General features: G+C 37.4%; 2 protein-coding genes across 2 annotated transcripts in view; both read right to left on the bottom strand.

Moving 5' to 3' along the window:
* The window catches only part of CCBE1 (collagen and calcium binding EGF domains 1), a 376,897-nt gene that overhangs the window by 73,775 nt on the left and 278,404 nt on the right, over positions 1-24,718 (bottom strand). The gene's annotated exons all lie outside the window — the stretch shown is intronic.
* On the bottom strand, positions 9,091-24,284 carry LOC123232549 (actin-related protein 2/3 complex subunit 5-like protein). Its single transcript, XM_044658984.1, has 2 exons — positions 24,186-24,284; positions 9,091-9,732 (listed from the first exon to the last, which is right to left on the bottom strand). The coding sequence occupies exons 1-2, from the start codon at positions 24,282-24,284 to the stop codon at positions 9,091-9,093; spliced, it is 741 nt and encodes a 246-aa protein (XP_044514919.1).

The raw sequence follows: 24,718 nt of genomic DNA, 5'->3' as shown, positions 1-24,718 counted from the left end.
AAATGGTTTGTGGGTTCACACTGGGTTGAAGGAGAGACAGGAACAACCAGGATAGGGAGACCAGGGTTTACTGTCGAGCTTTTAACTGACACAGGAATGGCAGTTGGCCCAACAGTCACTCAGCCCTCCTAGGCCAGGGTCTATGAAACCAGCTGGCAAAAGGTAAAAGTTTATAACAGTTTAATTGAGGGAAACAATAAAAAAGGATGGGAATAAGGGATTCTGTACTTACAACCTAAGGGCAAACGACAGGAGCAAGGGAAGGACTTGACTACACCATTCTATTGACCTAAGCCAGGCAGGGCCCAAAGGAAGCAGTACTGAAGTCACAGGGAAAACTCCTTCAAACCTGGTTCCAGCCAGGTTTGGTCAGCTCAGCTAAAGGGCCTGAGGATGGCTTTGGGGTCTCAAGGTAATCCAAGGATGGTCACAGGATGCCAAGAGCCAACTCGGCCAGGTGATCCGAGGTACCCAGGTAGGGAGAGAGAGTTTTGCAATGCTGTCCACCAGATCCCAAACCACTTCCCCACTTGGTGCTTCTCTGCAGGTCAGTTGTCCACTTGCTGAAAGCCTCCACCTCTCAGGATCCCAGGGAATCTGAATGCAGTTTTTCCCTAACTCTGAGATCTCCCAGGGTTAGCAACAGTTATGTCCAACCACTAATGGAGTCTCTCTCAGAGCACAAGCCCCACTTCCTGCTCCTTCATTCCATCTTGGAATCCTCCAGCCCTTCCTGCTAGGTCCATATAAACTATATGTAACTAATACTAAATAATCTTCCTCACAACAAAAGAAATATGTAGAGTCATGCAAAACAAAATCATACATTGGATATACCAAAATGTATGTTTCATTGAATCTCACACCTCTCTGTTAAGAAATGAGTTGTGGTTTTCATCATTGTTCTTTTGGAATCATTATGGCCACTGTATTGATCAGAGTTCTTCAGTTTTTCAAAATTTTTCATTTTTTACAATGCTGCATTGTATAAAATGTTTTCCTGGTTCTGTTTTCTACATTTCGTTATCAATTCATCAATAAATTGCCTCTTTAAAAACAACAACAACAAAAACAACCCTTACTTTCCATCTTAGAACCAATACTACGTATTGGTTCCAAGACAGCAGAACAGTAAGGACTAGGCAATGGGAATTAGGTGACTTAGCCAGGGTCACACAGCGAGGAAGTTTCTGAGGCCTGATTTGGACCTAGGACCTCTTATCTGTACAACTGACTATCAATCCACTGAGCTGCCCCAACATATTGCCTCTTAATAAAATCCTTGTCCAACCATTTACTATAAATTTATAGGCCTGATTTTCTTACAATGGACACAAAGTGTCTTCTGCCCTATCTATAAAGAGGTGAAAGATTTATTACCACAAATTTGAGACCAATAAGCTTGTTGTATATTCTTTCAAAACTAATGCTCTCTTTCTTCTCAAGAATCACAGAATTTGAATATTGGAAGGAAACTCAGGGGTCATCTAATCCAAAACATAACTTAAAAAGAATGCCTCTCATAACAGTCCCAACAAGTGGCCATCCATTCTCTGCCTGAAGATATCATTTGCCTTTTTGCAACTTCTGCCCATTGCTTCTGGCTTTATCTTTCGATGTCAAGCAGAACAAGTCTTATCTCTTTTCCAGATGACAGAGCTTTAAATACTTGAAGATAATTATGAAATCTCCACCCAAGATTTCTCTTTTCCAAGCTAAATACCCCCAGTTCCTTCAACTGATCCTTATCTGGCAGGGCCTCAAGGCCCACCTCCCCAACAAACTGAAGGTCTGGGTCTTTCAAAGCCATATCTTCCATGAGGAATGGGAAGATTTTAAGAGCTTCTGGGTTCTGTTATACTTTAAGATTTTTAACAGTTAAAAATAGTTTATATTACTTGTGGTTCCTGATATGTCACAAACCTCTAATTCAGCAGACAGGAATTGTTTATAGAACAAACAGTACAACTTGGATAAAGATCTGAGACATAAAGAACCTATGTTGTAACATGATTCCTCAAATTAGAATGACCAGGAAAAGCATCATGACAGAAGCGCTGGCTCCAGTCTGAAGTGGTGTCAATCAGGACTCGTGTTCTGGACTTCCCAAGTATATATCCAAAACGTATATACAAATTGCCCAAGATAGCTATTAGGTAAACTGTACTCATATTTTTGCTCTGGCAAACAGAAAGATCAACATATACCTACTATGTATACATTTTTTTTCTCCATTAGAATATAAGCTCCTTGAGGGCAGGGACCATTTTTGCTTTTTCTTTGTAAATGTTTCTTTTCTTTTTTTATTTTGAGGGAGCATCTCCTTTTTTATTAAATATTTTATTTTTCCCTATTACACGCAAAAAAAATTTTGACATTGATTTTTTTAAAAATTGTATTCCAATAGAAAAACACTATACACAGTAACAGCAATATTGTGGAATGATCAAATGTGATAGACTTAGCTACTAAGAGCAATATAATGAATCTGAGGCACTTATGACAAAGAATGCTATTCATCTCCAGAAAAACTGTTGGAGTAGGAATGCAGATGAAAGCATATGATTTTTAACTTGTTTAATTGGATTTTTAGGGGGGGTTTAATTTTATAAGATTATCCATTTCCAAAAATCAATAATATGGAAATGTGTTTTACATGATAATACATGTATAACCCAGACTGAATTGCTTGTCAGCTCTGGGAGGGGGAAGGAAGAAGGGAGGGAGACAATATGGATCCTGTAACTTCAGAAAAGTTAATGTGGAAATTTGTTATTACATGTATTTGGTAAATTTTTTTAAATAAAAAATTGATTTCTAAATTCTCTTCCTCTCCTTCTTCTCCTTGGGAAGACAAGCAATTCATTATAGATTATATATGTGTACTCATGCAAAACACATTTCCATATATATTCTTTCCCAATATGTGGATATATTGGGAAAGAAAATATAGACCAAAAAAAAAACCCAACCTTGAGAAAAATAAGATAAAATAAGTATTCTTTGATTTACATCCAGACTTCAGCAGTTCTTTCTCTGGAAGTGGGTAGTATTTTTAATCTTAAGTCCTTCACAATTGTCTTGGATCATTGTACTGTTGAGAACAGCTAAAGCATTCATAGTTAATCATCCTACCATAATGGGATTACTGTGTACAATGTTCTCCTGGTTTTGCTTACTTCACTTTGCATCAGTTTATATGACTTCCCAATTTTTTCTAAAAGCATCCTATAATTTCTTATAACACAGTAGTATTCCATTATAATCATAGCTACATTTGGTTCATCCATTCCCCAATCGATGGGTATCTTCTCAATTTCTAATTCTTTGCTACCACAAAAAAAGCGGCTATAAACATTTTTGCTCAAATAGGTGCTTTTCACTTTTTAAAAGACTTTCTTTGGGATACAGACAGAGTAGTGGTATTTCTGGGCCAAAGGGTATGCACAGTTTATAGTTCCAAATTGCTCTCCAGAATGGGTGGATCAGATTACAACTCCACTGATAGTGCATTAGTGTCTCAATTTTCCCACATTCCCTCCAACATTTCTCATTTTCCTTTTCTGTCATGTTAGCCAATCTGATATGTGTAGGGTGGTAGTAAATGCTTCTTGATTAAATGATGAATTGTTCTATATTGAGAAATTGGATATTGTCTCTGTCTTGGAAAGAGAGCTGCCTTGAGCAGTAGCTAGACTTGCCTGGTGGTTACTGTCAAGCAGCAGCAGCTGTGCTTCAATTACACCACACCTAAAATTGTTATGTTTGGCGGATACTCTCTGACATTTAGATGCCAAATTTTGTCATTTCTACCACCACAATATCTCTCTCACATAACCTCTCAAAGCCACCACCCTCATCCAGATCTTCCTCACTTCAAGTCTGACCTTTGAACTGGTCTCCATCTTTAAGTCTCTCTCCACTTGAATCCATTCTCTACATAGTCAGAGTCAAAGCGATTTTCCTAAAATATAGTTCTTATTTTCTCACTTCCCCACTCCATAAGATCCAGTGGTTTCTTATGTATTGCCTCTAGAATATAATATAAACTCTTCTATTTGGCATTTAAAGGCCCTCACAACCCAGCCTCAGTCTATCTTTACAGCTGTGTTGTACATACATTATCCTCCTTCCTTTACTTTTTGGTCCAACACAAACTACCTTTCTTGTAATTCTTCCTACCTGATTTTCCATCTCTATGTTTTTACACTGGCTGCTCCCCTCTTCAATCACCAAAGCTGACTCCCTCCCTCTTATAACTCTTAGAATATGTTTCCTTTAAGACACATCTCAAACACCACCTTCTACATTAGACTCCTCATGATTACCCCATATCCAAGTGACTTCCCTCCCAATATTGTGCTGTGACCTCATTTGAAGTTTTCTTGGCAAAATACTAGAATGGTTTGCCATTTCCTTCTCTAGCTCATTTTACAGATGAAGAAACTGTGGCAAACAGGATTAAGTGACTTTCTCAGGATCACACAGCTAGTGAGTGTCAGAGGCCAGATATGAAATCCTGGCACTTTATCCATTTTGCCATTTAACAACCCATCTTGTATTTATTTCTCTATGTTCTCTCTATATTGCTGTGTACCAATATAAGTTATTTCTTCTGTTAGAATAGAGGTTTCTTGAGGCAAGAATTGCTTCATATTTTTTTTGCTTTTGTAAATTTATTTATTTAGAATATTTTTCCATGGTTACATGATTCATGTTCTTTCCCTCTCATCCTCCCTTGCCCCTCCTGGAACCAATGAACAATTCCACTGGGTTTTGTTGCTTAAAACTTATTTCCATATTATTAATATTTGCAATAGAGTGATCATTTAAAGTCAACAACCCCAATCATATCCCCATTGAACCATGTGATCAAGCATATGTTTTTCTTCTGCATTTCTATTCCCACAGTTCTTCCTCTGAATGTGGATAGCATTCTTTCTCCCAAGACCCTCAGAATTATCCTGGATCATTGTATTGCTAGTAGTAGAAAAGTCTGTTACATTTGATTGTGCCAAAGAGTATCGGTCTCTGTGTACAATGTTCTCCTGTTTCTGCTCCTTTTGCTCTGGATCAACTCCTGGAGGTCTTTCCAGTTTACATAGGAATTCTCCAGTTTATCATTCAATTGCTTCATTTTTTATTTTGTATTCCTAGTGTTTGGGGCAGTGCCTGAAGTACAGGCATACCTAAACATACATATTGACTCAGCACTCAGCAGCGTATAATCTAAAATGAAGCTATCTAACAGTGTAAATTAGCCAGCTACTTGAGAAGGTGTTTTGCAGCTATTTTATCCTGGTAGATTCAGTTCTTCTTAAAATAAGACAATCATTATGAGCCTCACTAAGTTTCCTTTATGGTTAAGTCAATAGCTAACACTTTATCTAAATTTTTTCAGACCAACTTTTCTTTTTGCTACAAGGTACCAAATTCTAGAGCGGAGGTTCTTAAGCTGGAATCTGGGAAACTTGTTTCTTAAATTTTTTTGATAACTGTATTTTAGCACAATCAGTTTCCTTTGTAATCCTATGTATTTTACTTTTTGCATTTAAAAATATTATTTTGAGGTGTTCCATAGACTTTAACAGATGGCCAAAGGTGTCCATGAGCTTTAGTTTCCTCATGTGTCATCCTCTTCTTCCCATTCATGCTAACATGACATTAGTTCTTCCTCATCTTTCATGTGGACTATTGCAACAGCCTTCTAATTGGATTCCCAGTTTCTATTTCTCTTCTCTCCAATACAAATTCCATGGAATTGCTAAAAAAAAAAATTCTTCCCCCCCCCCCGCCCCTTATGACTCACTATTTCCTTTATTTGTACAAAATAGTGAATAATCATGCCCTGGCTGAGAAAAACAGTGGTTTAGGTCTTTAAAAAGTCCTTCTGACCTTAAGTAGCTATTTTGAAGGCTTAGAAGTAGTAGCTTCAGCCCCATCATCTTTGGATTGGGTACCTTTAGGGTTTGCAACTGGCTGGGTTGTAGGGTGAGTAAAGGACAAGAGGTAAAGATGGCTTCCAAGTTATAAGTTTGGAAATTTTGGACTGCAATGATACAATGAATGGAAATAGAGAAGTTGAGGGAGGGGTAGATTTTATTGAGGAGGCTTAGATGATATGTTCAGTTTTAAATAAGTTGAGTTTGAGAGACTGGAGGTATATCCAGTAGCAATATCAACAAGTAGTTGAAAATGTGGGATAGGTACTCTGGGCACAGGTTGGAGGTATATACATAATAAAAATTTAGGAGACACATGCATAAAGATATTCACTGAAACTACAGAAATGGGTGATAAGACAAAGACAGAAAGGGTAGAGAGAGATGAGAGGAGATGCTAGGGCAGAGCCTTGGGATATATCTGCATCTAAGGGGGAGAAGGATAAGGAGCCAACAAAAGAGACAGAGAAGAAATAGAGAAAAGGAGGAAAATCATAAAGGATTCATAGTCTGCCTCCAAGCCTTTGCAGAGAATGCCCCACATGCCTGAAATGCCTGGGGATTCATTTCTTACTCTAGAGTCTCTAGCTGCCTTAAAGGCTTAGCTCAAGTGCTTTCTCCTAATGGAGGACCATCCTGATCCCCTTAGTTGTTAGAACTCCCATGGATGTTATCTTATCCATCATGTATCTTCCATACACATATGGAAGATAAAAATATATACATACATACACATATTTCTATTATATACATTATATATACATATATATTTCTATTTGCATTTTTTTCATTTAGGATTCAAATGAAGACAGAGACAATTTCAATTGTGTTTTCCTAAACAGAGAGAGAGAGAGAAGACGAGAGAAGACAAGAGAAAAGAAAAGAAGACAAGAGAAGACAAGAGGAGAGAGATAGAAAGAGAGAGAGAGAAGAGAATGAAAAAGAGGTGGCATATAGTATCACATGCCGCAGAAAGATCAAGGAGGATGAGCTCAGAAAAACATAGCTAGAACTGGTGATAAGGAGGTCATTGGTGACTTGGGGAGAGCATAAGCTGTAATAATTAGCTTTTTTTAGTTGCCTGGTAACATATATCTTTCCTCTTCCCCAGTGTGCTCTGTTTTGCCTTTATCCCTAATTCGATCTATTTTGAAATGCATTTAATCTTATAAGCTATCTCAAATCCTTTTTAAAAAACTGGTGAGAAATAAATCCTGAATACATACTAAAACGCCAAGGGACGAAAATATTTGAAACCAGTACTCTATGCTTTTTCACACACAAAAACATTAAAAAACTATTGAAAATGTTTTTAAGGGATTAATATCAGACAGCTTCCCCCTCCTTTTTTCTTTTTTTTTTTCCATTTATACTTTTCTCTGGCCTCTGTCATCATTCCTTCATGGTTTCCTCTGTTTCTCCTCTCTACTTTTAAGCTCAATGTGAATTTGTAAAGAAAAAAAATCATAAGGCATATCTCATGGTCTTGACTTTTGGCTTCTGATGGAGCCTGGAAAGATGCTTTGTGCTTGTGACTAGATTCCCACTCCTCTCTAAAGAGCTCTCTCAAGTTCACCAGGAGCTCCATGCACAGGACAGATCCCCTGGGTAGGGGCTACAGAGAAAATCTGGCCTGTTGACATTATGAAAATATTTAATGTGGTATTTCTCCAAATTTGATTTTGGAAAGCAATTTCAGTTTCTTGGTCTTAGGAAAAATGCATTGCATCATAAATACAAAAGAGACAATTTCTAGTACGTCCTGTTGCACTTTGGAAAGAGAAAAAATGTACAGCTGTGAGATGAGGATGGAATGACAGATCATAGGAGTTTAGAGTTGGAATGGGCTTTGGATAGATTCTGATTCAACTTTTCATTTTACAGAAGAGGAAACTGAGGTACCAAGAGGTTAAATGACTTTCTGAAAGTCACACATGTAAGGAGTAGAGCTAGGGCTCAATCAAAGGACTTCTAACTTTAAATCTCAGGCTCTTTCTACAGAACTATGATGTATCATTTGCACACTCTATTGATTGATCTAGCTGGGGACTTGATACAATGAGGATATCAGAAAATAATCCGGTAATTATAGTGGACCAGAAGATGAAGATAAGAACTAATTGACTGTTACAGCACACCTTATTTTCTTTTCTTCTTTTTTTTTAAACTCTTACCCTGTGCCACTTTAGGATTAATATTAAGTATTAGTTCCAAGGCAGAAGAGTGGCGAGGGCTAGGCATTTGAGGTTAAGTGATTTGTCCAGGGTCACACAGCTGGGGAGTGTCTGAGGCCAGATTTGAGCCCAGGACTTCTTGTTTCTTTGCTTGGCTCTCAATCCATTGAGTCACCAAGTTGCCCCCAGTAGCTGACTTTTTGAGGGCAATTCATAGAGGATCACTCTTTTTTTTAAATTGTGGTTTGTACTTTATTAATTTAAGATTCAAGATGTACAGACAAGGTAAACTTGAAGTTGTATGAAACAATAAATATTTAAACACCAAACATTTTTGCCTTCTTGTGATCCACCAGCTAAGTAAGTTGATGCAGAGCTAATGGCCTGAGCTATTTGTAGACCAGACCCCCAAGCTCCATCCATCCATGTGGCTTAAGAGCCTGAACAACTCAGAACCCCTGCCCAGTTAGCATCACTCTCCTGTTTTACTGATTGAAACACACCAAAAAATTAATATACTAATGAGTGAAGAGTTTTATTGATCCAGCAGGTACTTTACACTAAAAATCAGCCCCTGAGTCTGCCTCCCTCCTCTAGGAGGACTATTTCAGTACAAACCCTCAGATTCTTTGAAAATAGAACACCAAACAAGCACTCCCTTTCCAAGCAGCAAAAATTCTACACCTGCCAAAGGCATCCCAACATTCTACATCAGCAGTGCCTAGGAGCACCCACCAGCAGAATGAATCCTCCTCCTCCTCTCTCCAGTATCCAATTGCAGTTGTGGCAATTCTGTTACTCCCAGGCGAAGGAGAATGTCAGATCATGTGCAGGATTCAGAAAAGATGGCAGCAGAACATGGGATTCCCCCTGCCTCTCCCTCCCCCCCAAAAGAAATAAAAAGCACTTTCGACAAATGAAAGGTCTGAAATAGATTCATTGTAGTTTTGGGGAAGATGGGCCAGGTCATTCCATTATTCCTTCTTCCTTGTCCTGGGTCCCCCAAACTCTTCTGGTCTTCTCGATGCAAGTAAATAGTCTTTTTTTAAAAAAGTTTTTCTTGCTGTGAGAACTCTTATTATGGAACCTAGACCACCCACTGCTAATGCCTTCACATGCCACTGAAGTAACAGGGCACTGCTATTCTCTGTGGGTTTTTCAAATCCTTTATTAATGTACTTCATTAACAAGTCAATGCCATTTCTGTCTAATGATTGTACAGCCTGCTCTATCTCACTGCTTTTAAAGTTCGTGAGCACTTTCAGTACCACTCCTTGGGCCCGTTCCTTTATTGCTTGATTCTTCGCATTTACGGGGGAGTTTCGTAAAGCTGCATGAAATGCTCTGAGCATGTCACCTTGCCGCAGCAGACTGTCCACCTCCCCAGGGTCCGGGTCCGAGTCTGGGCCCGGCTCTGCTACCGCGGCGGCCACTGCTTCTTCCCGCTCATCGACGAACTTGTTCTCGTCGAACTGGTCGATGTGCATCTTACAGAAGCGCGAGGACAGTGTGTTCCGTACCACGGTGGCGGCTGCCTCCGCCTTCCGCCCGGCGCAGCGCTGGGAGAGAGCGAGAGAGACAAGAGCGACGAGAACCCACAGGGACGGCGCCCGGAGCTGGACAATGGGCCGTAATGGTCGAGAGGATCACTCTTAATGGAACTGTAAGTAAAGCTCGTGAATACTCAGTATAGAATCTCATGGGACTTGAGGATACTAGCATTCTCTCATAGACAACAGAATGCTTTTAACTCTATTTTAACTTCTCATCTAACTTTTTTGATATATTCTAGTCAATATACATGCAACTTGGAGTCAGTGCCTACTAGGATGTCCAGGGGAAAAGATTTCCCCAGGTTTCAAGATAGGGGCTTGAGTCAAGTGAAATGTTACCACTTATATGATATGCAACCATGTCCTTGATGTCATGAGTAACCCTGACACAAGGTTTCATATGTAGTGAGAAAAGTAAAACGATCTCTTGCTACCGAAACAGTCCAACTCCCACTATGACCAATGTAATGTCTTTTCCCAAACATTAAATAGATATTATTGGCCTTTTGGATTGTTTACATAAGGCTGGTTCAGCAAAGTGTAGGAGCCAACAACAACACACAGACTTGTCTTATGCTTTAGTTTTGCAAGTAAATGTTGCCATTTTTGCAAAAGTATTTCCCAAAGCCTCTCCTTTTCTTCCTGGTGGGTATTAAACTACATTAACATTTCACAAACTTGGCCCCCACCACCAATATGGCAGAGACAAAATTGCCTGAAGGTGTTTGGGAAACAGGAGCTAGAAGTCTTTTCTTTTCTTTTTCTTTCTTTCTTTCTTTTTTTTTTTTAAACCCTTACCTTCCATTTTTTAAACCCTTACCTTCCATCTTGAAGCCAACCAATATTGGCTCCAAGGCAGAAGAGTGGTAAGGGTAGGCAATGAGGGTTAAGTGACTTGCCCAGGGTCACACAGATGGGAAGTGTCTGAGGCCAGATTTGAACTTAGGACGTCCCATCTCTAGGCCTGGCTCTCAATCCACTGAGCTACCCAGCTGTGCCCGTCTTTTCTTTTTTAATCTAAACTTTTCTCCAACTACTGTCAACCTCATCAGCTGTAGCTTTCGTTTGTTGTGTGATGCTGAGCAAGTCAATTAATCTCTCAATGCCCGAAGCAGCTCTAGAAGACTATTCCTTGCAGAGATGCTACTGCTCTGAGTTGGCAAGAAAGCTCTGGCTACCAATGGAACCATAGCTCTGATATATACAGATAATACATGCAATTCTCTGTCTTTGTCTCTGTCTCTGTCTGTCTCTGTCTGTCTGTCTGTCTGTCTCTCCATATATATATATATATATATATATGTATGTATGTATAATATATATCCATAATTATAGGCAATAAGAATTACAGTTAATATGTAATTGTTCAGTTTTGTCTGACTCTTTGTGACCCCATTTGGGGTTTTCCTGGCAGAGATGCTGGAGTGGTTTACCATTTCTTTTTTTTTTTTAGTTCATTTTACAAATGAGGAACTAAGGCAAACGGGGTAAAAGGACTTGCCTAGGGTTCCACAGTTAGTAAGTATCTAGGACTGGATTTGAACTCAGGAAGATAAATCCTCCTGACTCCAGGTCTAGCACTCTATCTACTGTGCCACCGAATATTAAATTAATTATATGTACAAATAGAAAATTACACATAAGTTTCTGATAATTATATCTATGCTATGTGTATGTTATATGTTATATATACATATTATATATTTAACATAGATAATAACTATTAAAAAAACCTTTTACCTTCAAGCCTAAAATGGATATTGTGTATTGGCTCCAAGGCAGAAGAGTATAAGGCAATGTGGGTTAAGTGATTTGTTCAGGGTCACAGGGATAGGAAGTATCTGAGACCAGATGTGAACCCAGGGTGGACTCTCAATCCACTGAGCCACCTACCTGACCCCAGTAGTAACTATTAATACTTAAAGTGGCACTAAGATTTGGGGGAGGAACAGGAAGGTCGTTCAATAGGCTAGAGATCCAGGCCTGGAGATAGGAAGTGCTGGATTCAAATCTTTTTCTTAGCTGCCTAACCCTGAGCAAGTCACTTAACCCTCATTTCCCAGCCTTTAATACTCTTTTGCTTTAGAACCAACACATAATATCAATTCTAAGATATAAGATAAGGACTTTAAAAATAAAAACAGTTTTGGGGATATCCTCTGTGTATGTGTATATTTGTATACACACATACATATGTATTTATATCACAATACATATATATTTATATACAACATATATATATATATACACGCATGCGCATTATCTGTCTAGGAATCCCTGTTTTATTTATTTATAGTTTACAAAGGATTTTCCTCATAATATATTATATTATGTACATTTACATATTATATATCATATGTAATACTACAGGCATTACTCCCATTTTATAGATGAGGAAACTGAGGACCAAAGAAATTCATTGACTTGCTAATGGTGATAGAGCTAATAATTATGCTACTTGTATCCCCAGTACTTAGCATAGTACCTGGAAAACAAGAAAACACTCCCCAACAATACAAGAGCCATGAGCAAAATTCCCAACCAAGGTGAAAGCAGCAGAGCCTAGTAGAAAGAGTACTAGCTTTGGAGTTGTTATAGTCCTGCTTGCTGGTCTCTGTGTGAGCCTGCAGAAGATTCTTTCTTTAAGCCTGTTTCCTCATTTATAAAGTGAGAGAGTTGGAAGAGATGATCTTGAAGTTTCTTTTGGGATCTCAACACTATGTTCAAACCAAGTTAGTGCAGGCTGAGGGACCACTTGTTATGGACTATTTGAAAAGCAGATCAGACCAATCTGAAGTCTCCATCTCCTTGGGTCAACTGGTCACAATTAAATAGGATCCCACCCCTCACACATATCCAGAAGCCAACTTTCCTATTCTGAGCATCCTAAGTGTAGTTTAGTCAGTTAGTCCAGTTAGACAATAATAGAAAATATAAAAGATGCAAGAGTAAGTAAACAAAGGAGAATCCTCCTAAATGTTCTAAATCTTATACTCTATAATGACCTAATGTTTCAATGAACTTTTTAAAAACACTTATTAATATTCATTTTTAACATGGTTACATGATTCATGCTCCTACTTTCCCCTTCACCCCCCTGAGCTCCCCCCACCCATGGCTGATGCACATTTCCACTGGTTTTAACATGTGTCATTGATCAAAACCTATTTCCAAATTGTTTATAGTTGCATTGGTGTGGTAGTTTCTAGTCTACATCCCCAATCATGTCCGCCTCAACCCATGCATTCAAGCAGTTGTTTTTCTTATATGTTTCCTCTCCTGCAGTCCTTTCTCTGAATGTGGGTAGCGTCTATACCATAAATCCCTCAGAGCTGTCCTGTGTCATTGCATTGCTGCTGGTACAGAAGTCCATTGCATTCGATTTTACCATAGTATATCAGTCTCTGTGTACAATGTTCTTCTGGCTCTGCTCCTTTCGCTCTGCATCAGTCCCTGGAGGTCTTTCCAGTTCACCTGGAATTCCTCTAGTTTATTATTCCTTTGAGCACAATAGTATTCCATCACCAGCATATACCACAGTTTGTTCAGCCATTCCCCAATTGAAGGACATGCCCTCCTTTTCCAGTTCTTTGCCACCACAAAAAGCGCAGCTATAAATATTTCCGTATAAGTCTGTTTGCAATGAACTTTTGACAGTTTTGTGTAGGTGAGTGCTCGGAGGATATTTTGAAAACAGGTTACTGTTTCATAAGAGATGCTTAGGAACTTTGAAAGAGATGACATTGATTTAGCCAGCCAGATATGTTGAATTAATCCAGATTTTGGTGGTGACAGATCTCACAATCAGATTGCTTTGTATGAAGAAGAATAAAATGCATGGTAGGAGATTAATTTTGGGACAAATGAAATGATGGATGTGTGTGTGCCTTTGTGTGTGTGTGTACAGCTACTCATATGCATACAAATTGCTTGCCAAGTAGCAAGTGAATGAAATTCCTCTGAAGAGGATTAAAGATGGACTTGCTTAATATTGACTCTGCTATATAGGTATATCTAATTATGTTGAAAGTAGATTCTTTCTTTTTAAACTCTTACCTTCCATCTTAGAATCAATATAGATATTGGTTCAAAGGCAGCAGAGCAGTAAGGGGATTAAGTCGCTTGCCAAGAGTTACATAGTGTCTGAGGCCATATTTGAACCCAGGACATCCTGTCTATAGGTCTGGCTAGCTACCCACTGAGCCACCTAGCTGCCCCTGGAAAATATATTCCTTTTTTTTTAATTGAAAAATTGTATTTATTTATTTAATTTAGAGTATTTTTCCATGGTTACATGATTCATGTTCTTTCCTTTCCCTTCCACCCCACCCCCCTCTGCTGACATGCAGTCCCATTGGATTTTACATTTATCATTGATCAAGACCTATTGGAAATATAGTCTTCAAAATTTGTATTTAAATTAAAATTTTTTCAATTAAATATAATATTTTAAATATGTGAAGGAGTGGCCCACTATGGGGAATCCTTTTATAAAGTGAGTAATCATTCCCTTAATTTGTCGTTCTCTATAGGGAGCTTCCTTAAAATAAAACACACCTGAATACCAAACAGATTCACAGACTCATAGAATATGTTATAGCAAAGTTCCTGTGAATTCAAGCCAAAAAAAGATACATGAATAAATTAGAGCAACCTTGTTTTTCTTGAAGTCATTAGTTGAGGTGTTTCCAGTTCATTTTACTGCCAAGCAAAACATTCTCTGTTCTCAAACCATCACTGCACCAAAATGAATAATCTAAACATCTCTTTCTTCCTGCCATGTGGTCTTTTAATATATATTTTTTGAAATCACAGTAGACATTGATCTTCAAAATGATTTTGATAAGAATTTGACCGTGTTGGTTTTAGTTTGATAAAATATCCTACTACCTATTGCCTCAAACATCATATTATTCATCAGTGTAAATAATTGATCTTGGTATGTTTTAAGGTTCTTCTTGCAATCTTTAAGTTAAACAAGGTCCTCCAAAGCAATTTTTCAAAATGATCAACCCATAGGTAGTTTATCAATCAAAGTATTTTAATGTGAACCTTATGTTCTCTGACATGAATTAGGATGACATTTCTAATTAGCTCAGAGCCATAATACCACTATTCCACTATTAACACAAGAAGTGAACAAATAGGGAGTTAATCTATTTAAAATACAATTAAAGGACTTAAGTGTTTCTTTTAAAAGTGTTTCCCAACAATGTCTGTTATACAAACATATATACACAAATACATTTGTATATAAGTACATATATACACATATACACATATGTGCAAAAATACTAAGTATGGTGGTTTTTTTTTAAAGGAAGATGAGTCAGAAGGGGGATGTTAAGAAACATTGGTTACCATTCCAGACATCTGTATGCCTGAGCAGGTGTAATTTGAAAACCTTTAACAAATACACATGTGGAAGTAATTAGCACATCTGGCTTGATATCAAAATATAATATATGGCAATAGGTTCCCTGTTCTTTCCCACAGCCCAAAGATACATAGGGGAAACACAAATGCATTGGTATTCTTCCAAATAATTTGGCAATAAATTACTTCTGTCTTGCCAATAACATAGATTGATTTAACACTCTTTGATGGTGGTGTGAGTTTTTAACAAATTGTTAATGAATAGCTCACTTCAGTGACCCAGATGAGCATATGCCAATGAGTTTTCAAGGAGTTTTTTTATCATTTTATCATAGTCAAATAAGTGAGTGGGTTAAATAAACAATTTCCAAAGCGCAGAAATGAATCGTTAGTCTACTGTGCAACCAACAATGGTACATTTATCTTTCAAATATCTGAAGTTCCATTTATTCCAATAAAAAAGCTGCCCAACATCATCTTCTAAGCTTTCATTCATGCTTTTCAGTAATTTTAATTGTTGACTGCTGATAGCATTACCTACTAATGCCCTTAGGGTAAAGTTCATAGATTGAGATAATGCAATACAATGCAATTAAGGGTGCTACAAGATTAAATATTTCAACGTTATGGGAAAGTGCTTTTGGATATATGATACAGACCTAATATTTTCCCCTAATTCTTCAGAGACTAATTAGAATGATGATAGAAATTTTACCTTTTTGTGCATTCTGTGGATATTCTGAGTTCCTTCTCCCTTCTCTTTCTGTATTCTTCCTGAGTTTAAAGGGTACATGAGGGAGCAGCTGGGTGGCTCAGTGGATTGAGACCCAAGACTAGAGGGGGGTGGTGTCCTAGGTTCAAATTTGGCCTCAGACACTTCCCAGCTATGTGACCCTGGGTAAGTCACTTAACTCCCATTGCTTAGCCCTTACCACCCTTCTGCCTTGGAACCAATACACAGTATTGATTCTAAGGTGGAAGGTAAGGGTTAAAAAAAAGAATAAAGGGTACAAAAGAAATGAGAAACTGTGTGGAATAATTTATTTATCTCAATAACTATTTGTTGAATTTACTGATAATAAATTCAGCATTGCTCTTCCATCTTTCCTCTTGAGGGACTATGATTTCTGACTTGAACTGGTAGCGAGTGATGTTAGGATACCAAGTAAATGTTGTAGAACTGCATGGCCAATCAGTAATGTGAATGAAAATAAATCCTTAGTGGTCTGGTTGGAAGCTAAAAGAGCCATCTGCCCCCCAGAAGTAGCCTGGTGGAATAGACTCCTTTGTGACTTTTGCCCACAGTTAATTTGTACAGTCTATGACTTTGCAATTATATTTGAATCACTCTTGCCCTAAATAAAAGGCCAACTCTTCTACTGATTACCAGATGGGAACAGCTTGATATGGCTTTGGTCAGAATTTAGATCATGCAGAATCCCACTGAATTTCACCTTTTGTAAAATTTTGTTTTTTCTTAAGAATGAAAAAACTCTTAGAAGGGCTTTCTATATAGCCCCTCAGGTGATATGAGGGGGAACAGCATCTGGACCTTGATAAGTACAATTCTTCTCTAGTGATGCTGGCTGTAGAGGCTGGAGTTGTCTGGGATGAGGAAGCAAGCCAGAATTCACATATGTGGATGGTTTTTATGTGGGCTGTCATGGCTTCCATTCAAACTCTCTCACTAACCAAGAAGGGGTATGGGTCACCAGTGTGAGCCCTTTGTATAATCAAGCACTACATAAGATTGGTCTTTGACACCTCACCATCTCTTTTCATCTCTGGGGTCTCTTCTTTTCTATGTTTGTTTAGAAGTACAGTATGGTACATTTTAAACAAAGCTGACACGGAAGTGTGAGTATACACAAATGATAAAGGATAATTCTTTGGTTTACAAAAGGAACTGTAGAATTGGAAGCAACCTTAAAGTTCCTTAGCCCTATCCTGAAACCTCCCACCTCCAATATAGGGATGTTGTCTACAGCATCACTGACAGATATCTGTCCTCTAATTGAATACTTTCACTAGTATGGAGCTTTATGAAGGAATCTATACATTATTGTTTCTGTGGAAGGGAGAGGGAAAAAAGAATGAAACATAGATTTGGGGGTTTTGGGACATAGGTAATGTCAGAATTTGTTTCTCTTGAATAAGCAGATTTATTATATGTATCATATTATCACGTTATATATTATGTCATGTTATATATAAAAATAAAAATAAATGGTAACCTGAAAAATTCTTTATATATGGTAAGCTGAAACCTAAATCTCTTTAACTTCCAGGCATTTGTCCTAATTCTATTCTCTGGGAGGAAAAAAAGAATGTCTGCTCCCTCTCCTGCTTTATATATCTCCTTTATATATCTGAAGACAGAATCATGTGACCCTTCAGTGTCCTCTACTTTAGGTTCCTGGATTAACTCTTCATGCAACAGGATTTTCAGACTCCACATCAGCTTAGTGGATTGTCACACAACATACTCTTGTTTGTCTATGTCACTCTAAAAATGTGACAGCCAGACCTGAAAAAGAGTATTCCAGATGTGTGCTGACTGGCTCAAAGTAGATGGTTCTATTAACTCCCTTGATCTGAAACTATACTGCTAGGAATGCAGGCCAAGATGGCACATGCTATTTGAAATAGCTACAGCATATCATTGCCTCCCGTTGAGATTATTTTTGTTTGGGTTTTCACACACACACACACACACACACACACACACACACACACACACACACACACACAAAAAAAGNCACACACACACACACACACACACACACACACACACACACACACACACACAGTGTTTTTAAGCCTACTTGTAGTTGTGCAATTGATTATTTGATTCTAATTGTAGAACTGTATATATTTATTTCTGTTAAAAGTTCGTTTCATTGAACCTATAAGAATTAAGTTACATCAAAGCAATTTAAACAAAACTAATGGCAAAGATAAAATATAAACTTAAAAGGGGAAGGACTTTTAAAAAATCTAAAAAAACAAACAAACCAAAGGAACCAATGGAGGAAAGTAAAAGCCTAACTTTTACTAACTAGCCTAGTTACTAGTCTAACTCAAGTTTTACATGCAAATATATAAAGTGGCATAAAGGAAAATAAAACAAAATCTTGCATTCTGTTAAGCACAAGAAACCATCTAAAAAGTAAAGGTATATGCAGAATCAAAATGGGAGACTGGAATAAAATTTCCTGTGCATTGGGGGACTGAAAAGAAAGGGAGATTGTAATCATATAATCAGACAACATAAAAATAAAAGCTCAGTATCAATGGAGATAAATAGGAAAATTGTATTGTGTTCAAAGGAACCATAGAAAATGAACCACTATTATAATTAAGCACATATGAAAAAAATAGCCTAGAATCTAAATTCATAGAGGAAAAATTAACTGAATTTCTAAAACATTCAAGTAGCAACCCAATTAAAATAAGGACAAAAGGGAAAAGTAAAAATCAGAAATAGACAAGTTGAGAAAATAGTAAGACCATAAAAATGACAAGCAAGACTAAAATCTGTTTTTTTAAAGCCTTTACTGTCTGTTTTAGAATCAATATGGTGTAGTGGTTCTAAGGCCGAAGAGTGATTAGGGCTAGGCAATGGGGATCAAGTGTCTCACACAGCTAGGAAGTGTCTGAGGCCAGATTTGAACTCAGGGTCTCCCATCTCTGGGCCTGGCTCTCAATCTATTGAGCCACCCAGCTGCCCCCTAAAATCTGTTTTTTGAAGATTAACAAAATTGATAATCTTTTATCCAAACCAACTAAAAACAGAAAAAGTCAAACTAAAAACAAAAAAGGAAGAATTACAAAAAAATGGAATAGTAAAAAGAAATTCCACAACTTATGATATGTGATTATATGCCAAAAAAACCATAATTCATAAGTAGTGGATCATCTAAAAATAAGAAACTCAAATGAACAAGATACTAAATAGAGATATTAAATAATTCCAACTATAAAAGAACTACAAAGGTAGGGAAGAGGAAAAATTTTGTCCTCATGGTTTATAGGAGAATTTTATCAAACTTAGAAAGAAAGTTAGTACTTCTATTACTCAAATTATTTTCAAATATTAAGAAAGGAAACATTATTCCAAGCTCCTTTTCTGAGACAAATATGGCCCCAATACCTAAGAAAAGAAAAAGCAAAAAAAAAGAAAAGTATATATCAATATCATTGTTGGATTTCAGTTAACAATTTTAGAATAGTGGGCAGCTGGATAGCTCAGTGAATTGAGAGCCAGGCTGAGAGATGGGAGGTTCTAGCTTTAAACCTGGCCTCAGATACTTCCTACCTGTGTAACCCTGGGTGAGTCACTTAACCCCCACTGCCTAGCCCTAATCACTCTTCTGCCTTAGAACAAATACACAATATTGATTCTAAGTGGGAGATGGCATTTAAAATAAAAAAAAAACTCCTGGCACATAGGGTAGAGTTGGTAACTCATCAATTTACCCATTGATAAAGAGTAATTTATCCAATGGATAAATAAACCATTTGCTCACTGACTATGATCAAATTGGACTTATACTAGGGATTCAAGGATGTCCAACAATAGGAAAATATTTTACATAAAAGAAAACTATCCCAAACCACATGATTATATCAATAGTCAGAAAAAACCTTTTACAAAGTAAAACAATAATTGAAGCTAGATAAGTATATACACACAAGAAACTGAAAAATATTTTCACAAACAAAATTAATGTAGCTAGATGGAAGTGGTCAGATGGGAAAAATAATAAATCAAATATCTCTGATAAAGATCTAATATCCAAGATATTTTGGCAACTAAATGATAATTAGTCAAAGGACATGGAAGCAGCTTTTAAAAGAATATCACACTATTAACAATCACATTTTAAAATGCTACCAATCACTAATAGGAGACATGCAAATAAAAAAAGTGGGTAGATTGCCTGATCTGAAGTCAAGGAGAACTGAGTTCAATTATAGCCTTGAACATTTACTAGCTGCATAACCCCGGGAAAGTCACTTAACTCTGCCTCAGTTTCCTTATCTGTAAAATGAGCTAGAGAAAGAAATGGCAAACTATTCCAAAATTTCTGCTAACATAGCCCCAAATGGAGTCCTGAAAAGTTGGCTACAACTGAAATACAAAAATTCAAATGTCATATTTGCAAAGATGCAATGACAGAGAGAGTCAGTGTTGGAGAGTCAGTGGAAAGATACTGTTTCACTGCAGCACTGTTGGTTTAAATATGGTCCAACCCTTCTGGAAAGTCACTCAGGCTCCCTTGGTGTTATCCTTGACTCCTCTCTCTCTCTTTCCCACCCCCAATACCCAATCAGTTGCCAAGTCCTATTGATTCTACCTTGGTAATATCTCTTTTATCTGTCCACTTCTCTCTTTTGATACTGTCACCATTGTGTTGTAGTAGCCTTACAGGTGATTTTCCTGATTCATCTCTTTCATCACTTCAGTCTATCCTCTCTGTTCAGCTGTCAAATCAATATTCCTAGAGCATAGGCCTGACCATATGCCACCTCTCCACCTCTCCCCCCTTTTAAGAAAAATCTTCAGTTTGGAATTTTAAAATCCTTCATAACCCAACTCCTTCCAATTTTAGTCATCTTAACTCCTTCTCTCTTTGTACACTGATTTAGTATCACTGACCACTTTGCTGTTTCTTGAACAATACTCTCCATCTCTAAATTCCACACATTTAAAAAAACTCTTACCTTCTGCCTTGGAATCGACACCAAGTATACTAAGACAGAAGAGCAGCAAGAGATACGCTGTGTCTAAGCCCGAATTTGAACCTACGACCTCCCTTCTCCAGGCCTGGTTGTCTATCCACTGAGTAACTTAGCTGCTGTAACATGGAAATGGCAGGAATTCCACTCTGCCATTTCCATGTTACACTGCTCCACTCCATACATTTTTGATGGTTGTCCCTCCATGCCTGGAATTCTCTTTATCCAAATCTCCATCTCCTGACTTCTCTGACTTTTGTGGTCTCTTCATGTTCTATAAGAAGCCTTTCTTTATATCACTTAATACTAGTGACTTTCTTCTATGATTATATTGAATGAATACTATATATCTTATTTGGACACAGTTGTTTGCATGTTATTTCTCTATTAGACTTATGAGATCCTTGAGAATAAGGACTGAGTTTTGTTGGTTTTTTTTAGAGTTTTGTTTTTCAGTTCTTAGCACAGTACTTGGCTCATAATAGAGGCTCAATAAATATTTGTTCACTTGACTTAGAAGCAATTGGTTGTTATGTAAAGAAAATGACTTAAATGTCTCTTCTCTCTGACCCAGAGCATTTATTGCAAGGAATATACCCTAAGGAAGTTAACAATGAAGACGGTCCCCATATTGACCAAAATATTTTATAGCAGCACTTTCTGGACCAATAAAGAACTCCAAGCAATATAGATGCCCATTGCTTAGGGAATAATGGCTAAACAAGCTGTGATACAAAGGTATAACAGAACATTCCTGTGCTTTAAGAAATGACAAATATAATAAATATAGCCAAACCATGTAAAACATATATGAACAGAATGCAAAATAAACTAAACAGAACCAGAAAAACATACAGAATTTTACAATAATGTAATGGAAAGAATGACAAAAACAAAACAATTGAAAATAAAGGCTATGCAGATTATAAGGACTATAGGTTTGGGACACTGCATATAACATTAAACTTTTTTCATTCATTGCTTAGTTTTACTGAACTGCATTTTCCCTCCTTTATTTTTTATTATAAAGATTGGAGCTCTTTGTGCATTGAGAAAAGCAGGTGATGGAAAACAAAAGGTTGTCAACAAAATTTAATTTTTTAGAGGGCAGAAAGGTAACTCAGTAGATAGAAATCTAAGCCTGGAGACAGGGGCTCCTAGTTTCAAATCTGGCCTCAGACATTTCCTAGCTATGTGCCCTTGGGCAAGTCACATAACTCCCATTGCCTTGCCCTTACTGCTCTTTACTTTAGAACTGATACATAGCATTGATTCTAAAATGGAAGATGAGTTAAAAATTTTTTTTGTGTCATCTCATTGATTTTGGATGGTTAGTCCTCTCTCTTGAAGTCATTCTTAAATTTTTTCCTGATTCATCTAAAATATTAGTTATCTCTTCCAGTTGCATCGTTTGCAAAATTCATAGAAATGCCTTCTATGCTTTCATCTGGTCTCTGATTAAATGTTTTAATAGAGCAGAGCCTATAAGTCTGGTGTCTAGTGATCTAGAGAAATCACCATCTAAGATGTCAGAAATGCATTAATTAAAATATTTGAGTAATTGCTGCATTATCTAGCTCACTGCTATCTATCTTGTTCATGAGCACATCATGAGAGATTTTGTCAAATGCTTTATTGAAACTTATAAGAATTATATCCAGTCGTATACTGGTAAATGTTTAACAATCAACTTTCCAGGAGTGTGGTGGGGAATGAATGTACAATATACTTTACTCTTTTTTATAATTCCTTCTTTCTGCCTTAGAATCCATACTAAGTATCAGTTCTAAGGCAGAAGAGAGATAAGGGCTAGGCCGTTGTGGCTTGTGGTTATTATTTGTTGTTGTGACTTGCCCAAAGTTTCTTAGCTAGGAAGTGTCTGAGACCAGATTTGAACCCAGAATCTCCTGTCTCCAGGTGTGTATCTCTATCCACTGAGCCACCAGCTGTCCTTTATATGATTTATATAAATATATAATATATGTAATGTTATATAAATAATATAAAATATAATTTAATATATAGACATAAAATAAATATAATATATAGTATAATTATATATGATATATAAACTTTTAAGTTTAATCTTCATTATTGTATTTTCTCAATCACATTCTTAAGTCTGGACAATCAACAAGTCTTTTTTTGTAGCATTTGTTGATTTCTGAGATGTATATGTTCTGAAAATTTTAAAATCGGCTCTCCTGAGCTGGTTGCTAACTGGCTCTACCACATACCTAATAGAATCTGTGACTCACTCCTTATCTAGCAACTCTATCACAAAAAGGAAATGAGTTTAATAGGGTATGACTTACTTTAAATAAATGTATTCTATGCCCTAGTGCCATTATAGTGAACTTATAGCACACATGTCAGAAATGGCATGCCTAGACCTCTCTGTGAGCACACATGCCAAGGACCTCACACCCCAGAAAGCCCAAGGGAGGCTCAGCTGGGCTGCTCCCCACCCCTTCTCCCCAATTGGAGTTAGTAAGTAGGTCTCTTCTAGACTGTATCCTTTGCAGGACCAGATTGACCCATCCCATTCAGAATACAATGGCCTCTTAATTACCTTTGGCTTGAGTGGAACAGAAACAACTGATGTGTTTACTATCAGAAGCAATCAGTGTCTTAAGATATAAAGTATTTTTAGATTTTGGGATGTCTTTTGAATTTGTACTTTTAAAATGTTCAAAACTGTAGTCTAGTGATTTAGGAATAAATTTTAGGAACTGGAGGCCAACCTAATAGCCTCTTCCTGGTTCTTTAACCTCTTCCCCAGTTTCTTTCCTAGGCAACCCCTCTGGCTTTAGTCTGTTCAATTTGCATTCAAAAGAAAAAAATTCCCTTGCCTGAGGGAAAAATAATGGCTTGTCAGAGGTAGATCTCCCAATCAGCTCTGCATGACTTCAACCCATAATCATTTGCTAAAAAAGGTTAATTTGTAGGATACCTGCTTCAGGAAGGCTGGACTGTGATGGGGTGAATGTGTCAGGATGATGTAATTCAACCTAAGGTTATATTTTCCTTTAAGTTGGGGCTTTTTTTGCTTCTTTTCTGGCCACCCTTTTCTCTCTTTCTCTCTCAATAAAGTAATGCATTTGAAATGGCTTCTGGTTCCTTGAGTAGTGGTTAAAGAGGGTATACATTGATATTTTTAAGGTCCCCTCAATTTCCACTTTGGAGAGGAGCTAGGTTTGAGGGGATCATAGCTCACATAAATAGAAGGGAGCACAATAAAGTGCTTGTGCCTCTTGCCTCTCCCCCTCCCCAAGTCTAACTGTATCACCCACCCCCCTGCCTAGCAGTCCAACAGTAGTGCTTCCTCCCTCCCCTGGGTGGAATAAGGGAAGGAAGCAGTGTAAGCCTGGCACTCAGTGTGTGGTGGGGAGTGGTACAGAAAGTGGTCTCTGGGGGGACGACATGGGTATAGCACTTGGTCTTAGGGGGTGGGGTGGTGGTAGGGCCTGGCACTCCATCTCCAAAAGGTTGTCCATCTCTGCTCTAGTGACCAATATTTTCTTTTTTCAGTGCTTATAAATCATTGCTTTAATGATACATTCTACAATTTAGCTAGAAATTAGCATCAGGTCTGTAGAGTGGAAAGAATGTTAGCCTTTAGCACTAGAAGACCTGGATATAAATCTTGGTTCTCAATGTGACCTTGGGCAAATCCCCTTTCTTAACTACAGTTTCCTCATCCATAAAATGGGAATGATGATACTTGTACTACCCCATCTTCCAAGGTTGTTGAGAGGAAAGTATTTCATAAACCTTAAAGCACTATATTATTATTGTTATTATTATGTTTTCTGCAACCTACCCTTTCCTGCTTTTTTAAAAACCAGAAATCAAAAGGATACATAAAACTAAATGACAAGCTTTAGAGCCTCTAAAACAGTTTAACACCGTCACTTCTACTGAATAAAAT

The sequence above is a fragment of the Gracilinanus agilis genome, chromosome 1 (genome assembly GCF_016433145.1).
Source record: "Gracilinanus agilis isolate LMUSP501 chromosome 1, AgileGrace, whole genome shotgun sequence".
In the NCBI taxonomy this organism is placed as follows: domain Eukaryota; kingdom Metazoa; phylum Chordata; class Mammalia; order Didelphimorphia; family Didelphidae; genus Gracilinanus; species Gracilinanus agilis.
This window is presented reverse-complemented; position numbering and strand designations above follow the sequence as displayed.